Source organism: Anolis carolinensis, chromosome 1, assembly GCF_035594765.1.
Source record: "Anolis carolinensis isolate JA03-04 chromosome 1, rAnoCar3.1.pri, whole genome shotgun sequence".
In the NCBI taxonomy this organism is placed as follows: domain Eukaryota; kingdom Metazoa; phylum Chordata; class Lepidosauria; order Squamata; family Dactyloidae; genus Anolis; species Anolis carolinensis.
In genome coordinates this window covers 228,606,109-228,626,108 of record NC_085841.1, presented here as the reverse complement: position 1 = coordinate 228,626,108, position 20,000 = coordinate 228,606,109, and the positions used below count along the sequence as shown (strand labels likewise).

General features: G+C 38.9%; 1 protein-coding gene and 1 long non-coding RNA gene across 10 annotated transcripts in view; one reads left to right on the top strand and one right to left on the bottom strand.

Annotated features, from left to right (window-relative positions):
* LOC134294878 (uncharacterized) overlaps positions 1 to 7,362 on the top strand; it is an 11,429-nt gene extending 4,067 nt beyond the window's left edge. Inside the window, exon 2 of the long non-coding RNA XR_010001516.1 lies at positions 1 to 7,362. This exon is cut by the window's left edge and continues 2,548 nt beyond it. This is a non-coding gene — a long non-coding RNA (uncharacterized LOC134294878).
* gtdc1 (glycosyltransferase like domain containing 1) overlaps positions 1 to 20,000 on the bottom strand; it is a 274,488-nt gene that overhangs the window by 41,569 nt on the left and 212,919 nt on the right. For all 9 annotated transcript variants that reach the window (XM_016994974.2, XM_008112911.3, XM_062966645.1 and 6 more), the window contains one exon: positions 7,226 to 7,335. In XM_016994974.2, coding sequence (XP_016850463.2) covers positions 7,226 to 7,335 — 110 coding nt within the window. The remainder of the gene's footprint in view (positions 1 to 7,225; positions 7,336 to 20,000) is intronic.

Genomic DNA, 20,000 nt, shown 5'->3' with positions numbered 1-20,000 from the left:
TGGTTTCATGACCATGATGAGTCCAGGTGCTTCTATAGAAGCCCAAGGATGGATTCAGGAGATCAGTTGACATGACAGAAAGTGTGTTATATGGAACTTTCAGTCATACAGTTAAATGCCACATTGAAATATATTAATTTTCCAACCATCTGGGAGAGCTGTCATGTGGGCTTAGTTATCTTATAGATGAGATCTGTCCTTTTCCCCTCCTCTTATCACAGGCATAGCATGGTAAGCTTCTCATCACCTAAAAACTGCTTCTCTAACTCCACCTCTCAAGCAGAGAAGCTGGTCACCTGAAATATCATCTGTGATAAAGGAACATGCCAAACTGTGCTATTCCCCCCTGTTTAAAAAACACATCATACCCATGCTATATTAGGTTCATCCATCTGTCCTCCAATTATTAAGACATTTAGAAAAGCTATAGGTAACTCAGAAGTGTTATATGCTTTCAGAATACCATGCAAATCAACTGAAAGAAGATTTAAGCAACAGGAAATGAACCTCATTAGTAATTAATATCAAGAGTAACTTCATGAGTAATTAACCTTGAGAGGGAGCACCTATCTCCCCAGGGTGCTCAGGCAAATCTGGTTACTTCCACTACATTTCGGCAGAAGGCCAGTTGAAAGAGGTACTAATGAGTGAACTTTTCTTGGCAAAATTCAGATTTAGCTCTACACGTATGTTAGGGCATCTCTCAGAGAACTCATAGAAAGTTTCATTCATTCAAGATAGTAAAATATATAGTCGTGTATACGTAGAAAAAATGACATAAAGTCAATTAAAAAACCTGGGTTGACATACATGGGCCAATGCTGGAAACAGATGACAAAACAAAAACTCTGCTTCAATGAGCTCTGCGCGTCCTGCTATTTGGGGCACTTAGGGTGGAGTTGAGGTCATTTTAATAGGGGATTATAGAAAAAACTTGAGAAGATTAGTGGTCATTTAAATATGGGATTGACTGTATAAACTTTGTGAAGCTGGTAGCCATTTTTAATGGGGTCTTACTGTATAAACTTATATAAGCTCAACCATGGGTCACATTGGTTGGTAGGGTGGGAACTGGAATACAATAGCCTGGAGGCATTCAAAATCAATATAAAATTGGGGGGTAGTCAGATCTCAGACATAGAGCTGTGTAATAGTTGTTTGTTTCAACCTGCCTGAATGTGCCCCATGGAGCTGAACTACAATGAATGGACATGGATTTATCCTTCCTTGGGTATGTCACTGTCATGTAAGAGGATGACAGTGATTAAAACTAATTTGCTCCAAAAATTATTACTACATGTAACAAACAATGTCTAGGGAATCTGGGGAAAAAATAAGCAACATGGTTGGCTTTGTAAGAAAAATGCGAACATATTGGGTTGAGAATTTTAGAGTTTGTTTGACCCACTGAGAATTTTTTATATGTTGCTCATGGAAAAGACAGTGCTGCCTTAGGAAGTGGTCAGAAGTTTTCTCCCCATATTTTAAGAGCCATTTTGCTATGTCTCAGGATGTATCTGTTGAAGCAAAAGAAATGCACTGGAGGAAATTATAGGGTTCTGGGTTGTGTTATTTTGTGTCACAGGGTCCACATTAAAAAAGTAAAACATTTTAAAGCCATTTCAATTAAGAATTAAAAGGCAATATTACTCCAACATGACTTTTTTATAGTTTCAAAAGCAACTTGAGAACATATTGCAAGTTGATTCTGGTGTGAGAGAATTGGCAGTCTTCAGAGATGTTGCCCACATGTGTTACTATCCTGCTGGGAGATTTCTCTCATGTCCTCTCCAAAATAACTAAGATGTTATGTCACAAGTGACTAACATAAGAAAGTTCCTTCCCCCATCCCCAAGTCAATGTACAGTTGGGATAAAGGAGGAAATGCCAGTCTTTCAGTTAGTAGTTTCAATCTTTGATCAAAGATGAAGGCTCAGAATTTGCTCAAGGGTAAATGTTTTCATAAACTTAGGCTGGATCTACACTGCCCTATATCCCAGGATCTGATTCCAAATTATCTGCTTTGAACTGGATTATATGAGTCCCCACTGCCATATAATCTGGGATAAGCAGATAATCTAGGATCAGATCCTGGGATATAGAACAGTGTAGAAAGGGTTGTTGTATGTCTTTCGGGCTGTGTGGCCATGTTCCAGAAGTATTCTCTCCTGACGTTTCGCCCACATCTATGGTAGGCATCCTCAGAGGTTGTGAGGTATGGATAAACTAAGTAAGGAAAGGAAAGAATATATATCTGTGTAGAGTCCAGGGTGTGGCAAGAGTCCTTTGTCACTGGGAGCCAGCATTAATGTTTCAGTTAATCACCCTAATTAGCATTGGAAATGTTTTGTCTCTTGCCTGGGGGCATCCTTTGTTCAGTCAAGCCCTCAGAGTTTTGGTTCCCATCTACTGTTTTGATTTTGGAGTTTTGTAATACTGGTAGCCAGATTTTGTTCATTTTCATGGTTTCCTCCTTTCTGTTGAAATTGTCCACATGCTTGTGGATTTCAATGGCTTCTCTGTGTAGTCTGACATGATAGTTGTTGGAATGGTCCAGCATTTTTGTGTTCTCAAATAATATCCTGTGTCCAGGCTGGTTCATCAAATGCTCTGCTATGGCTGGTTTCTCTGGTTGAATTAGTCTGCAGTGCCTTTCATGTTCTTTGACTCTTGTTTGTGGACAAGTCTACATAGGGACCACCAAATGCAGTGCCCAAACAAGAGTTTCGCCCACATCTATGGCAGACATCCTCAGATCATCCTCGTCAGGGAGAAACGTCAGGAGAGAATACTTCTGGAATATGGCCACACAGCCCGAAAGACATACAACAACCCTGTGAACCCGGCCATGAAAGCCTTCGACAACACAGTGTAGAAAGGGCCTAAGCTTAGCTAAGAGCTCTACATCGCAGGTATGATCTCTCTGCAACTTCCACTTCCACCAGTACCATGCTGTATAAAAATATTAAGTGAGATTGCTTTTGTATTAGAAATTTATTATATTATTAGAAATTTCATCTTTTGTTAAATTTTGCTTAGGATCTTTTAGTAAATTATTATCATTTGTATTATGTAACATAGAGGGTTCTGAAAATCCCACTGATAGGGAAAACTGGGAGTGCAAAATAATCCAGAATCTCTGTATGGGCTATTTTTGCTTATATAAAGAATATTTTCCACATTTTGTTGTTAAAGGGAGGAGGAAAAGATAAAACTGCTAGCCTATCTTTCTAGAAGTTCCATTTTTATCTTGCTTTACATATTACAAAATCTTTAAATACAAAAAACATCTAAGTAGGAATTAGTGTGAAAATCAATGGAGATGGTTATATGTGACAATAATAAACCTACGTTAGTCCTTGAAAATAAAGAGCAAATAGGCATTCAAGAAAGACACTCCACTGTAGTTGTGTGTGCATGTAAACCTAAAGAGAAAGAGACCTAAACGGTTAACTTTAAAATAAGAAGTCTTCATTGGATTGTCATGGGTTGTTGTTGTTGTTGTTGTTGTTGTTGTTGTTGTCTCTCCATGGGGACTCAAAGTGGTTATCACTCCACACTAGACAAGTTTAAAAGGTGCAAAACAAAAGTTAAAGGATTGGTCATCAAATGGGACTCTTTGACAGAATTAAATAGAGAATGCACTATGTTAGTTCCTCAGATACTGTGGAAGTTTGACCACTATTTTTCACACCACAAAGATATGTGATCATCAAAATGAAAAATATGTAATTGTTTTCAGATTGGGTCCTCCAGTCCTTTACTTCTTGGCAAAGTGTAATTATTTTCTTCCTTGATTTTTTTTATTCCTTATTTCAGAATTCCCCTAATGTAAGCAGGATTTGAATTTTAAAAAGATGTTCAGTGAGTGCTGCCCAGAAACCAGTGTAGAAAGATCTAGGTTTTGTCTTAAAGCCGAATACTGGCAAGGGACTACTCCTGCTGGTGGTTCGGATGATACTTTTGCACCAAGCCCAGGGAGGGGTGAGAGGATGGCCCATCTGGAAAGATCAATACTTATGTACAAAGGGATGGAACAGGAGCTTGAGAAAGGATACTTTGTTTCTTTCCTTCATCCTGGTAGACCCACACTGAAAACAGGGACTTAGTAAGATTGCCAGTACATATTTTGCTCTGCAAATCCTCCATTTTAATAAATCACATTATTGCCCCTTTAAATTCAAATTTCTGCCTCTTCTTTGTTATTTATGGGAGCAAGGGACAAAGCAATAAGAAAGGACAAAGCAATAATAAACATGTAGATATTTGCAAAGTACAATTTTCAAGAGATCCCACAGATTTAACTGACTTCTATAATACGAGTAACCTAATGTCAGATTGGCTGCTTTTTGCTTCAGAATGGTCACTTACATTTAATTATAATGAACATTTAATTTTAACTGAATAATAGAAGAGTTGGTTCAAATTTGGAAAAGAGTTTGTCTTCTAAGTCCACTAATTTTTTTTAGATTGCGTGATCAGCAGAATATTTCATAAACGTAGAAGGAAAATACTGGTAACAGAATGAACTCTAGTAAGTCTACTATGTATACATGAACCTTGGCTAAATTTTCAAGGAGCAGAATAGCCATATTGGTTTGCTGTAGCAAAAACAGCAAAGATTCTCATAGCATGTTTAAGCCAAATATATGTCCTTTGGCTTAAGTTTTTATGGACTCTACCAGTATCCACAAGATCAGGGGAGAGACTCATACAATCATCCAGAATGTGCTGAACTATTGCTCCCAGCATTCATCACCAATTGGCTGCCCAGCTTTGGATGCTATGAATTGAAGGGCAAAATCATTCTGACTTTTGCATTGGAGATTTGAGCTAGCAGAGAATAAGCAGATGTCTATACAGGGTCTAGTTTTATATCAAGGAATCTTTGATAGTTTCAATACTGTCAGGGGTGATGAAGATTTACTCATCTAGATGTTTTAGGCTACAACTCTCCCAGGTCCATACCATTGGCTTTCCCTGCTAGGATGTCTGGAAGTTGCAGTCTCAAACATCTGATAGTCCAACGATTCTCCACTTTGGTCAACTGCGCTGCTCGAGATACATTTTTTCCTGGAACTAACTAGAAATGCTGGTGATAGATACAATGTGATGTGTTTCCTCTCAGAAAAGAGGAAACCTCAGATGTTGCTGAGCTACAACCCGCAAAGTCCCTGTAGCAAGGACATATGGAAGTTGAAGTCATCCCCTTCCCCCCAAATTCTGGAAAACCACAGAGTCTATTCCATGGCTTTCCCTTTCTGCCTAAGCTTTATGGTTCAAAATGCGAGCAGATTTTTCCTTGGAAATAAGCTGGACCTTACCTTGCTTCATGAATCACACATTTTGATGTGCATCTTTATGAGCTGCCCTTCCATATTATGGGGCTGTTAATCCTACATATCAACATGCAGTCAGGGGCTGGACGGAGCTTTTGTTGTCTTCTAACATCCTAAGACTCTTCTAATCAAAGCTGCAGCTATAGTATTGGCTCTTATGACCACCTAGAGAACCTTTGCAGCTACATTAAATGCATTTTTCACTAAGTAGATTAATATGTTGTAAGTCCCTTGCTGCAATAAACAAATGGTTAGAACATTAAACTGAACTAATTTAATGATACTGTAAATATAACAGACTCTTAACTCATAGTATAAAAGTTGGTATAGACTTTCAGCAAAGCAGTGGTTGGAAGAAAGCCTTTATATATCTAGCTCAAGAATACTTAGATCTATTTTGTGAGTACACAGTAAATGATGTTTTATTGAAAATAACCCACAATGTTTTTTTCCCCTGGTCCATCATGAGCAACAGACCAATGAATTAGAATATTATTTGTGATCCTACCAAGCAGGGACACTGGCTACGATGCTTTCAAAAATGGTAAAAACATAGACAAACAATGGACTTGGTAGAATGGACACACTGAGATCATGAAATATTTAACAATATTTTTCTGTATATGGGTGTAACAATCTAACAATAAAATACATGCATGTAAAATTCTCAGCTGAAATGGGGCACATCTGTTTCCTGATTTTTCCACACACATAATTTATCAGAAGAAGTTATCAAAAAACAAATGAAGAAAAAACCAAAAACATACTTTGCCATTTAGACTGAAACCGAAGTGTGGGCATCATACTGAAGTACAAGTATTATTTGAAACAATTATTATGGATCAATTCAGGTACTTTGGTGACAACAGCCAATTCACAAAAGTTTTTGCATACATAGATAACTTTTTTTTGCATATTCCTTCAGTATTACAATTAATTTCTTCACACTCATTCACTAGGTTGCACAAACCCAGGCATCAGTTTGATACAGGGATATTAATCAATAAGGTAGAAGTTTGGATTCAGATAGAAGAGAGTTATCATGTAGGATCTTGGAGGGATTACTTGGAATCACAGAGGAAGGCAAAAGTTGTAATGTCCTGTTTTACCATACTACCCTTCTCCTCAAATGAGAAATTTGGAGCTTCGGGACATTGATGTTTCATATTTTTGCAGTTGCCATTGAATTCTCCATCATCTGTATCTAAACTTTAATGAAATACCAAGATTCAATGTTCTTATTCTGAATGAGACTTCACACTTTGTCAACACATCATCATCCAGTCTAGATAAGATGGGTTGTCACACATTCTTCCAAATGGGTACAACTGGGTGCTTGACACTAAAGCAAAGGTATAGTGGGTAAAGGAAGGAGGGGAAGATGTGTAGACAGCAGCAACTGATGACTAACACTGTGATTTGGGCACTATTGACTAACAGCTATTTGCTTTTCCTGTTTCTTTTGCATGTATGGAACTTATTTTAATAACAGATTGGGAACACAATCTTAGAGATCCATGTGTAAGTAAGCCCCATTGAACTGAGAGACATTTCCTCCTGGAGAAAGCTGTAAAACAGGTGTAGACAATTGTAACCAGATGTTTTGGGACTGTAAGATCCATCAGTCTTCTTCAGTGCAATCCATGATGCACCATGCCGGCAGTTGGAGTCCAAGGTCTAAAGTGGCACAGTTGCTCTTTCCTAGCTTACAGGAGTGTACTCTAAAATTCTCAGCTACAAATATATGTTGCTAGCTTTTCAATACATTTATATTTCATGTGCCATTTAATTGCTATTGCTCATTTTGGTAAGTTGAAAACACTAATTACAGCATTGGCTGTTGTTATATCTGCACACATAGAGAATTTTAAGAAACAAAACAATACCTGGAACATCAGTGAAGGTCTCCCCAAGGACAGACACATGAAAACGTAATTCCATCTCTTTCATTTTCAGCAGCACTTGAAAGAAACTTTCTGGATCTTTATCATGTTCCCTTGAAATAAAATAAAGCGTACTTTGACTTTTGGACTATTTATTCATAGAGAACATCACATTTATCACAATATTATGCTTCATCAGAACAATGTTACATTATATTCCAATTCTATTACAGAATGTCAGACTTCAAGACGCTCTTGAGCTGCAATTTTTATCTCTCTTACTTAAACGTTAACCTTCTCTGAAAACAGTAATACAAATTTCCAGGTAGAGGAGTTTGTTGGCACTTCTCCAACTCACATGTTGCAAGAGATAATACTCTTTAGATATCCTTGTCTTCTGAAAACACAAGTTATACTTTCCTTCAAGTATAACAGAATGGGAAATGTGCAGCCTCCCAGAAGCTGCTAAACTGCAACTCCTGGTATTACTTCTCATTCACTATGCTAGCTCAGGCTGCTAGAAGCTACAGTTCAACAACATATGGAGGGCTACATGATTTCAAACCTTCAGCTACTGTAAAATCTCAAAAATCCAGTATTTATTCATTTCAATTCCCATCAGCTCTTTCAAAAGATCCAATTTTATAACTTATAATATCGGGATGGGCACAGGTCTTCTTACTGTGGCTCAAAGCAGTACATAAATTTGAATCATCATTACCATTAGTTGAAAATAGGATCTCATTTAAGACCTGGCTCTGAATTGTGTATGATCTCAAAGCGATCAATCATTCTTGTTTGGGGCACTATATTTTATAATGTGACTCACACACAAAAAGAAGGCAAATAGAACATACTCAGGCTTCAATTATTTTCAAATAACAGGAGGATGAAAAAAAAACAAATGTCACTCTACAACAGTGAATAGCTGTGCTTAGAAGTAACTGGTTACACATAGCTAATTAACAATAACCAACTACATTTGATTATCATAATTAATTAATAATTATAATTCACTGAGGGATAAGTATACTTTTCTAGTCAAACTGTATATGTTAAATAACTTCTGCAGGGGTGATCAAAGTAAATCTCAAAAGTTGCAAGAAGTCTGTAGGTTGCTTTCAGGGTTCCTGACACCCAAATTTTCTAGACCACCTTTTCTGGCAAAAGAGAGTGAACTGTCTGTCCTACGAATAGATTTCAACCCCTCCACTGCTTAAATACCTCTCTTTCCTCCAAAAGCAAAAACAGCTGTATAGCCATTTCCTGGTTGGTTTTGTTTCTCTGGCTATTGGGAGCAGTGTGAGTCCTAAAGACAGAAAGACATATTTGCCCAAGAAGGTCCAACACATATCAATATATACATATCTGCTTGGAGGTTGCAATTTGCACCCTCATTCAGTCACCAGCAGGAACATCAACCTCTTGTCTATTGATTGTTTAGAAGTCAAGTCTATAGAAAGTACACTATGTAAGCAGTTGAGAAAGTCATAGCCCAATACTCACCACATTCAGTTGAAAGTAAGCCTCATGCATTTGAGGGATTAACTCTTAAGTCAGTACATGGAGGATTGCTGCCTTTTGGTGATCACAGGGAAGAAACATTCACCCCCACCCTCTTTTTCCCACTAAATGAAGTATCTTAGGATGCATCATGATACAAAATAATTTTATACATAACTGGCACGTGTGCAAATCTCTAAAGGTATTGTGCATGTTGAAAGGGTTATAAATAAGCTGAGCTAAAAGCAATATTAAAAAGGTCAATCTTAATCTTCTTAAAACATTTAACAAAGGCGCTTTCTAATATTTCACTGGTACAGAAAACTCAAAATGGGTGAGGGGTAGGAGGAAAGGTTTAATACCATTTTACAAATATGTAGTGCTGAATCAATGCACTTTCTCTACAAATGCAGCAGGAAACCTCATTTTCAGGTCTTGTTCCTCAGTTGGTAGGACAGAACATCCCATGAACAACAGTTCTTCAAAATTGGTGTCGAAATGTTTGATTTTTCCACTCATCACTGAACTGGTTGATTTCTGAATAATAAAAGGCAGGAAAGAGACTGTCCTGCTACTGCCTCTGAAGTCAAAATTCAACTATTGGTTATGTTATCTGTGAAAGGTTTTCTATTAAAATAACTGTAGCGAGTACTAAGTAGTTGACATGGCCAAATATTAAATATGTGGCCTTAGTAGTAGGTATGAAGCAGGCTGACATTTGGCAGCTGAGCTACAAAGATTAAAATTTTAGTAAGATTCATTCATAGGTTTATACAGTGATACTGTACTCTTGAGCTATGGATATGTGCATACATATGGATAGATAGAGCTCTATGAAAAACTAGAATGGCCGGGAAAACAAAAACCCTACGATCCCCCTAAAATGCTAGCTTTTGTAACAGAAATAGGCTAAGAATCTCATGGATTATTATGGTAAAGCTCCAGGATTGTTCAAATCATATTTCTGAACATAGGAAAAACTCTTAAGATAGACACATGGAAGAGAGAAGTGATATTCAATAGGAAAGACAAAATTGGCAAGCTCCCAGTCATGATGGATGAATGGATGGCTACTACTCATTTTGGAGGTGCACTACTTCCAGAATCAGAGGCACTGTGCCTCTGAATACCAGCTGTTGGGCACAACACCAGGAGAGGGCTATTGCCCTCATTTAATCTATGTCCCATTCGTGGGTTTCCCATAGGCATCTGATTGGCCACTGTTGGAAACAGCATGCTAATTCATTCAGTGTTGTTGGCAAGGCAGGTGGTAGTAACTGGCACAGGTGTAAAAATCAACGTACATGATCACTTTGTGTGTGTGATAATTATAAAAGGAAGCTACCACAGACTGCCTTCTCAGATGGTGTGAATGTTCCAACACATGCCAAATTCTTCATATCCTGGAAAATCTTGAACTGGGGTTAAGCCAGGAAGTGTAACTTCTTATTTACAGAGGAACATATTATAAAACTCATAGCTACCAAAATTATTCTCCAAAAGGTATCTTACTTGTGGTGGCTTGTTTAAATCAAAGGTAATTATGGTCCTCCAGATGTTCTTGGACTGCAGTTACTATCATTCCTCACCTCAGCTGGTTAGGGCTAAATAGCATGACAATACAACAACAACCTGGAGGGGCACGGGTGTCCAATCCCTGAGATAAATCATTGTGCTAATCATCACAGAAGGTGTCACTGAAGAATACAAGTGAGAATCAAATCCAATTGTAAAAGCTCAGGGCCTTCAAATGCAATCAGAGGAAAAACAGCCTAATGCCTAATGGATAGTAATACGAGCGACTTTGAAACACTACCATAGAATCATAGAATCCTAGAGTTGGAAGAGACCTTGTGGGCCATCCAGTCTAACCTCCACTAAGAAACAGGAAAATTGCATTCAAAGCACTTGAAGAGATCTTTATTGATGCTTCTCAGTAGTGGCTACAGGAAAAGGAAAAAGGAAAAAGAGGTAAAAGAGGAAAGGAAATCAAGATTATAGAGTTGCCAAGACAGGTGAGTAAGACACCTGAGTGCTCAAAAAAAAGTGAATCTTCTACATCAGGATGCGGTTGCCAAACTGGGAGAAACACCACAGTAATTATAAGATTGTTTCCTTCTTGATGTTCATAGAATCATAGAGTTGGTGGTTATTGCAAGGGTGACCCAGTCCAACATCCTGCTATAGAGGAATATACCATCAAACACTCCCAACAAATGGTCATTTATATTCTGTTTGAAACTTCTAGAGAAGGTGACTCCAGCATATTTCACTGTTAAACAGCTCCTAAGGTTAGGTGAGATATATTTTCCTGTAGTTAGAATCCATTGCTCCATGTCTATTCTCAAGGGCAGCAGAAAACAAGTTTGCTCCCTCCTCAAAATGACATACTTTCAAATATTTAAACATGGTTATGTCACCTCTTAACCTACTCAACTCTCTAAATCACTCCTCATAGGACTTGGCTTCAAATATTTACCATGTTGTTGGACTGTAACTTTTGTCAAGCCCTGCTAGCACAGCTATTGGTTAAGGATAATGGGAGATGCAGTCTAATAGTAATAACATCTGAAAGGCCCCACTTGGCTCCTGGCTTTAAAGGCTATAAACAGTGATATTTTAATACCAGCAGGCTGGGAAAAATGTGCATGTGTGTGACAAAAGCAGACGAATATCATAACCTTCAAACTGTCCTAATTCTGTTGGAACAGCAATGTTTTTCAGTGCCCGAGGAATCTACTTCCCACTGTCCAATAAATTCATTTTTACAGTGTTCTTTTTTATGGCCTTTCTCTCCATCCAATCCATGCCACACATGCATCATTCACAAAATAAAAATGAAATCCTTGGTGTTGAATAAAGATCTGGATATTTTTATAGGAATAGCGTGATACCTAAAACAGCAACTGTTGATCATATAGAACTCTTCACATGACTTATTAATCCCCGTTCCAAATTTTAAAAGTAAATATTAAATGCTAAATACATTGCTTTATTGTTGCTGTTGTTAGTTTACATCCCTATTTCTCCAGTCTCTTCTTTACATTGAGGGATCCGAGATGTAGAAAGGGACTGTATGGGATTTTAGCATGGCAAAACCTACATTTCGTAATCTCTACATAAGAAACAGAATACTATATATGTCACAGTTCAGCTTGTGTAGAGATCTGTTTATAGGATTTCTCTTGGTGAAGGTAAGGACCACACTCTCATTCTTTGCTTTTAAGACCTCTACTACCTGCTGCTGCTACTATTAATCTTAATTCTTCTATCTCATATCTATCCCAATCTAAGACTTATGGCAGCGTATATCAGTTTAAAAAATAAAATTTTACAAATATAAAAGTTTAAAAGTGATTAAACTAACTAAATAAAATTAGTTAAAAATATAAACCATAAAAACTACAGGCACCAGATCCTATCTGATATTGGAAGCTAAGCAGAGTCACTCCTGATTAGTACTGGGATGGGAAACTGCTAATGAATATCAGGTACTGTAGGCTATATGTGAGAGAAAGGAACTGAAAAAAACACTTCTGAGTATTCCTTGTTTGAGAAAACCCTATGGAATTCATGGAGTCACCGTAAGTCAATAGGCAACTTGAAGACACACATACTATTATGTCTGTAGTTTCTCAAAGCACAATGTGTTTGAATACATTTATGTATGTATGTATCAATAAGTAATTCAAATAAAAATAATTTATAATAATAATAGTACCAAACCAGAACAACACTAATATTGTGGTGATCATGAGACACAGGAAGGGAGAGACAAGGGGATTGTTTAACCCTTGTTTCCATATACTTCCTTCAAAGTTCTACTAGCTCAAAGAGGAATCTTCCATTGGCACAGATGGAATTGTGCTCAACCACTGCCAGATAAGATGGATAACAGGGATAAAAGCCTCCCATTTACAGGGCTGGGTTGAACAGCTCCAAGCAGGATGGTAGCCAAAATACTGACTTCCTTTGCTGAGAGGCCTCAGGGTCTGCTCCAACCACCATTCAAACAGCATTAGATATACTAAGAGTGTTCCCTCTCAGGATTACATTATGGCCAAAAGTTAACTTGAGTTGGTACTTCCTATTACTGAAATTTTGGCCTTCAAGCAGCAGTGAAACAAATTCTAGTGATTTTCATGCTGTACATAAATGTGGTGCCTTTCTTAAATGAAATTATTTTTGTACAGTGCAGTTCCAACTAATTTTTTCAAGTAAAATTATGCATGTATTACAAATGTCTTAGATAGTTCTCTCCCCCCCCCCCCCCCCACAATGCTGGTGCATTCCAAGATTTCTGCCCTTTATCCTCACACCACTTACTATACTACTGTTAGTTCTCTTAAATTAGACAAGGCTTCCCCAAGTTTTGTTGGACTGCAGTTCCCATCAGGGGAGCTAAATCCAAAACACTTGGATGAAGGCACCAGATTGGGAAAGACTGGTTTGCATCACATGGAATTGGCTAGGAGAAAACTTGTTTTGCTCCATTCAGTAAACATTTCAGTATTTTAGGAAAAATTCTCCCCATGAATATTTCTGACTTTAGCAACATTTGCACTATCAAAATCTGCACTGAAAATTAGAACCAGATCTTCTGCAGTGATTCCACAAAGTAAATACAAATTAAGGAGGAGACAGCGAAAAGTAGCATGAAACCAATTTTGGAAACATTTTCATCCTTTCATCTCTGTTACAGTGTCTTATACATAGTTTTAGTAATACTTTGCCCTATGGATTTAAATGGGGTCTAGTTGAGACTACAGCATTCTTCCAGACTACAGAAAGCAGGACTATTTTTTTATTCTGCACTTATCCCAAACACATTTCTCAAGCTCTTTGTCTCAGATTGTCCTTCCATCACAGCCTTTCAAAAGATAGTATCAATGGATAAAGCTGGTTAGGGGAGCCACTTAACTATCTGTGATTGCCTACCTTCAGGTGGATCATCACAAAGACAACTATAAATGGACAAGAGAGCAATCCAACCCTGAAATCACATTAAATTGAGGCCATTGTACTTTGACCATATCATGAAATTGATAAGATCAGAACTAAGTGGAAAGCAGGAGAAAACAAGAATGTTGATTTATAAGTGGATAGAGTCAATCAAGGAATCAGAGGTCTGCAGGAAGTGAACAAAGTTGTTAGTCACCAACTCTCTTGGAAGCCTCTTACTCATTACTGTTGTTCTAGTATGCCTTGAAGTCATTCCAAACTATGGAAATTCTAAGCCAAAACTGTCACCGGGCTTTATAGGGCTGAGACTGTGGGCCCTTATGTCCAGCCCTTAAATTTACCCCTATCCTCTTGGCATAAGGATGTGGTGGGCCACTGCATCCTTATGCTGGAAGGACGGCCTTCGAGTGCACTTGAAGGCACTCAGCCTGGCATAAGAAGAGGGCGAGAGCCCTGTCCTGATGCAGAAGCCTGGCACGGGGGAGGAGGCAGGTAGCAGGCAAAGCTGCCTGCCTCTTTGCCCAGGAGAAGCTCGGCCTGGGCAAAGAGGAAAGTGGTGGGTGAAGTGGCTCCAAAGCCGCCTCACCCTTCTCCTGGCATCAGGATGAGGAGAAGCCCCATTCTGATACTGGCAGAAGGATAAGGCAGGCGGGGACCAAGGACCTTCTAGAACTCTTAGATCATCGGGGGAGGTTCTGCTCTCGGTCCCACCACCCTCGCAGGTAAGGATGGTGGGAATGAGAGACAGGGCCTTCTCGGTGGTGGCTCCTCGGCTATGGAACATCCTCCCCAGCAAAATAAGGCAGATATCAACTCTCCTAGGCTTCAGGAAAGCCTTAAAGATATAGTTGTGCACTCAAGCTTTTAATGAATGAGAACATGGACTTTACATGACCTGTACTAATACTTATTAACGATTCTGGATGAATGGATTTTTATCTTGGACATGCTTAAAATTTGATATAATGTGATTTTATTTTGTAATGGTATCTGTTGTATATGAATTGTTGTTTTTACATTGTTTTTAGGCATTGAATTTTTGCCTATTTACTGTAAGCCGCTTTGAGTCCCCTCGGAGAGAAAGGCGGGGTAAAAGTGATGTAAATAAATAAATAAATAAATAAATCTCCAAAGCCTCACGTTCCTCCCAGTATAAGGATGCGGCGAGCAGCCCCATCCTTATGTTGAGAGGAAAGCATGAGGATGATTCATCCCTGGCCCTGGTTTGCCCTGTCCCATCCCTCCCAGGCCCGCTCCACCCACGGCTCCTCCATGGCCCAGGCCACCTCCAGCCCTGGGCGCACTCCGCCCTCCCTCCTGGCCAGGGCCACAATGTGGCCCCAGAGCAAAAAGATTTGCCCATGCCTGTGCTAAGGTGTAGTGGGTTTATTTTACTTACAGAAGCTATATCTATATAGAAAAGGCCGCTGGCCTTCATACCTTTCATTTTTGAACAATCAATTGTCATAAGTGCCACTGAGAGAGGCATATCTGCATCCTAAGATTCTTGGCCTTGTGAAACTATTATGATGTGAAAAAACCACAAGTTTTTCAGAAGACAATGGTGACGTATAAAGAATATGAGAACATAATGCCTTTTGAGCTTCTTAAAATTCTTAGCTATCAGAATAGAAAACGCTGAAAAAACAGTAAATAAAAGGAGAGCGTTGCTAAACCATTTGCGACTTATAAAAGTTAAAATGCCTGCTCAGTGATCTTAATAAAACTTGTGGCAAATGTATCTAATACTTCCAGAAAGCATAAGCCAAAGAACAAAAAAGCATTGTGTTGCTAAACCTGCCCGATCGCTTTCTGTAAACAAGATATTAACAATCACCAACATGAATTTAGGTCTTCAAAATTTTATACTTTTTTTGAAGGTCAGATAGCTATGCAACTGCCTAATAGGGAGAATCAAAGTGGTACCTCTGAATATCTCCAAGCTCTGATGGGCTTATGTTCTGCTCCTTAGGTGAGGTATTAGCAAAGCTTATTTATTTTCATTTCCAAGGCTTTTATTTGCCCGTTCCCTTGTGGTAAAGCTGATTTCCATGATGATTCCCTTCTTAATTTTAATACCCCTTTTACTCATCATATAGACATAAGAATTTCTCCTAAAATAATGAAACCCTTCCAAAAGAAACGAAGACAACCATGAGGAAACAGAGAGAGAGGGGAAGTCAGCAAAGCTTACTTTTCAATTAATTGATCCTCTGTCATAAGCGCACATGAAATATTTTTATATGCAGGGAAAATAAGGTTAATTAACATAAAAACCCTTCACTCGTCGAGGTGTTGAATTTTGTATTTTATCCATGCTGCTCTAAGCGCCTTGATTTCCCAGTAATGACCTAGTTCTCCTAATGAGTAACATTAACCCCTGGCTGTAGCTGTCCAGGACTTAATTGTCAACTGGAGCTGAAATAGGAGAGTTTGCCGATCAGCAGGTATGTGGTATATTAACTCATGTCATTTCAGACCCTAATAAATAAATCTGTTGCTAAGGCAACAGGAACATCAGCTGTATTACTTCTTTTGCGCTTTATAAAGGAAACTGCCTTTCACACCAAGCTCTTAAAAAGGAAATTAACTATATGTAACCATAATTAGAAGAAACATCATTTCTCATCTTGGAAACATATCTGCATTAATGAGAAAAGACATTGAAAGAGGGTGTAAAAAATCCCTGTTTTCTACCGTCATGATGGCAACTGAAATGATTTTTCTCCTCATGTGCAGGAATGCAAGTTGAGGTGTGCCCATATAAAAGGAACGTAAAATGGTGTAGTACTTAGGATGTGTGATGCATCAGGAAGTAAGCCCCGCTCAAGTCAAGGAGACTTACTTTCCAAGGAAATCTGCACAAGGTTCAACGTCTATGCTGCTGAGAGATAAGCACCAAATACTGTTGAGCTGATGCTAAATGAGCACGATATTGAAAGGGCACAAAGGGGCATGAAAAACAAGCACAACGTAAGAGAACTGTCATAAATCACAGTGGGCAAAATGTGACCTGCCAGATATTGCTGGAGTTCAAGTCCTAACAGCCTTAATATGCAAAGTCAGTGGTGAAGCATGCTGGGAACTGTAGTCTGGAGGGGCTCATTTTGCTCACCCCTTTCTTTTGTAATTAGATCAGAGTGATTAGATTTACTTTTCATCTTGTAGTATAATAATTATTATTATTATTGTGCTTTGTGCCTCCAGAAGGACTACAATGTAATTCTACCAAATCTGTTTTATGTAGTATATATTTGAAGGATTATGTAGGTTATGTTTGGGTTGTGTTTTCAGCTGTTTTCTAGAGATGCCACAGTGATGCTTTTGAACAGACTAGTCACCATCAAAGGCTCTGTAATGAAGTCACCTCGTGGTAGCTTTATTGCATCAAAACGTTGCCAACTCCTTTACTGGACTATACAATTTCAGAGATAATTATTGTTGTGCTTTGTGCCTTGATGTTTCCTCCAGAAGGACGACAATGTGGTTCTACCAGTTTATGTTTTATTTATAATTAAGGGACAAACTGAACTTCATCTTGGCAAACTTGTAGTCCCAGTTTCATATGGACGACAAGATAATGGGGAACACAAGGTTTGCAACAGGAATATAAAACCACAATCTCCATGATTCCATAGCATCAAACCACAGGAATTAATGTGGCGTCAAACTGCATTAATTCAACAGTGTAGATGCAACTTTAGTCTACTAATTCCTTCCTGGCATGCCTAGCTTGAAGCATCACTCCTCCATTTTGTGTTCAATTGAATGTCCTTGGTCGTACTACAATACAGGTAATGGGGTGGAATCCCCCTGCAATCCTGAGCCATGATGGCACTTTAGAGGTGCAGGACAGGCTGTGTATTGTACTCAGCACTGTCTCGGAAGGAAGGAAGGAAGGAAGGAAGGAAGGAAGGAAGGAAGGAAGGAAGGAAGGAAGGAAGGCAGGCAGGCAGGCAGGCAGGCAGGCAGGCAGGCAGGCAGGCAGGCAGGCAGGCAGGCAGGCAGGAAGGAAGGAAGGACAGACCATAAGGAACAGCCTGGAATTCCCCCTTCTGCAGAACAGTATCCAGGGAAGATGCCCCATTCTGCTTATTGGTCTGGTCTTGGCTCCTACTAGTATCTTTAAATGCAATTCTGATTTTCACATCCCTGTTGAGTAACACAACCTGTGAAGGCAGGAGCTGAGTAAACTGGTTGGTGCTAGCCAGCCACAGTTCAGGGAATAACATGAAGGGAAGACTTTGAGGGGAGAAAGGATACAAAACTGAGGCTTATCTCTGAGAGAAGGCAGATGGGGAAAGATGGCCTAGAGACAGGAAAAGGACTGAAGAGAGATAGAGGAAAGATGACCTATAGATAGGGAAATGCTGTAATAGAGAAGAGACACTCAGCCGGAGGGAAGAACTAAATAGGAATTTGAGGAGCTGTGAAGGATTAAATACTTCAGAGGTTAATGTGTTATCTAAATGTGTCTTAATAAACTTTTACTTGTTTATTATTATTTTTTACAACTGTGTCTGGTTGTTCCTATTAAGTCTGATAGAGTTTCCGGTCATGCTTATGGCAAACCCACTAAACCCAAATAATATTACAGCAAACCCAACAAACCCATTTTACAGTGAACACACATGATCACTGGTCCATACAGGAGCTAGTTTCAGGTTACCCAACTACAGTTTACTAAATTTAATACAAATGAACTGCTTTTGATTGGAATAACAGAAGAATAGACTAGGCTAATGGATTCATCTTCTAAAACAGTAACTCCTTAAATCGAAAGAAAGACACAATATAGAGTATAGTTAGACCTTCAAGTTTGTGCATTTGACTTTTGCAGACTTAATTATTTGTGGACTTCATATTGTGTACCAATATTATTACTTGAATTATGGGACCGGCTGCACTGTACAGCAGAATAAGAACAGGCAGCAATAGCCTATGCTACAGCCCTAATTTGAAGTCTTCTTTCTTGATTTCTAAATGCAGTATTGTTAACACAATAGCAACAAGGGATAATACTAGCTTTTCTCACCAGACTGTGGAAAAATTCAATCTTTATCCATACTTTCACTAATATTAGGAACAGTGTGACCCTCTAGATCAGGCCTGCACAGCCTGTGGTCCTCCAGGTGTTTGGGCACCCAACTCTCAGAAGCCCTAGCCAGCTTGTTCAATGGTTAGGAATTCTGGGAGCTGAAGTCCAAAACACCTGGAAGGCCACAAGTTGTGCAGGCCTGCTCTAGACATTTTTGGACTGCAGTTCCCAGCTCTCCTCATCACTTGGCTGTGCCGGCTAGAGTGCAAGAAGCTGCCACCCAACAACATCTGGAGCACCACATTTTGCCCATGCTGCCTATAACAGAAGCAAGACCTACAGTGTATAGAGCATCACAACTCTCTCCACTGTGCAAAAATTGTCCCCAGGATGCAGAAATGATGGTTGCTTGCCTGTAACCATGTTTCTTTGAGTGGTCATCTGTGAAATTTGCACATATGGTAGTTGCTGCACAGGTGCATCAACTATCATATGTGCGCATTTCACAGAGATCACGAAGGAGATACTGCTGGAAAGTGGTTGGAATCCTAATACAGGCAGTCCCCAAGTTCCAAACATCTGACTTACAAATGACTCATAGTTAGGAACAAGGGTAAGACAACAGGAAGTGAGAGAAATCTTCCCCTCAGAAGGGAAATTCATTCCTGGAAGAGTTATCATGGTGTTATCAGGTGGCTCCACTGAAGCTTTCTCACCAAAACTTGTTTCTACAAGTCAAATTTGTCAAAATTGAGTTATCATAGGGCAGAAAGTGAGGTGAAATCTTCTGAACAGGGTCACAGACAGCAAAACAAACCCCTCAGCAGTGTTAGCCCTTTCCTATGCTATCCAAAGCTAAAAATGATATATTTTTGGCTGGAGTTACACTTTAAAAAAAGTACCTATTCTGACTTACACACAAATTCAACTTAAGAACAAACCAAGATAACCAATCTTGTTTGTAATCTGGGGACTGCCTGTACTGACAACCATACTCTGACTCAGTTTTCAGTTGCTCCTCATCAGTATACAAAACCACAGCACGATACTGGATGCACCAGATTCTGTACAATTTGTTGCTCACACAACAAACTGTCCTGGAGGAGGTCATGGGATCAGGGCATTTATTTATAATGAATAGAGGTTAGCAACAATATGTGATCTAGGTATGGATATATCACCATAAGCCTTGTTTAATTTTAAGCAGTATTCCTAATTAGATAAAAAAAACTTCACATTTTAAAATTAGAGGCATTTTTTAATGGACGCAATGCT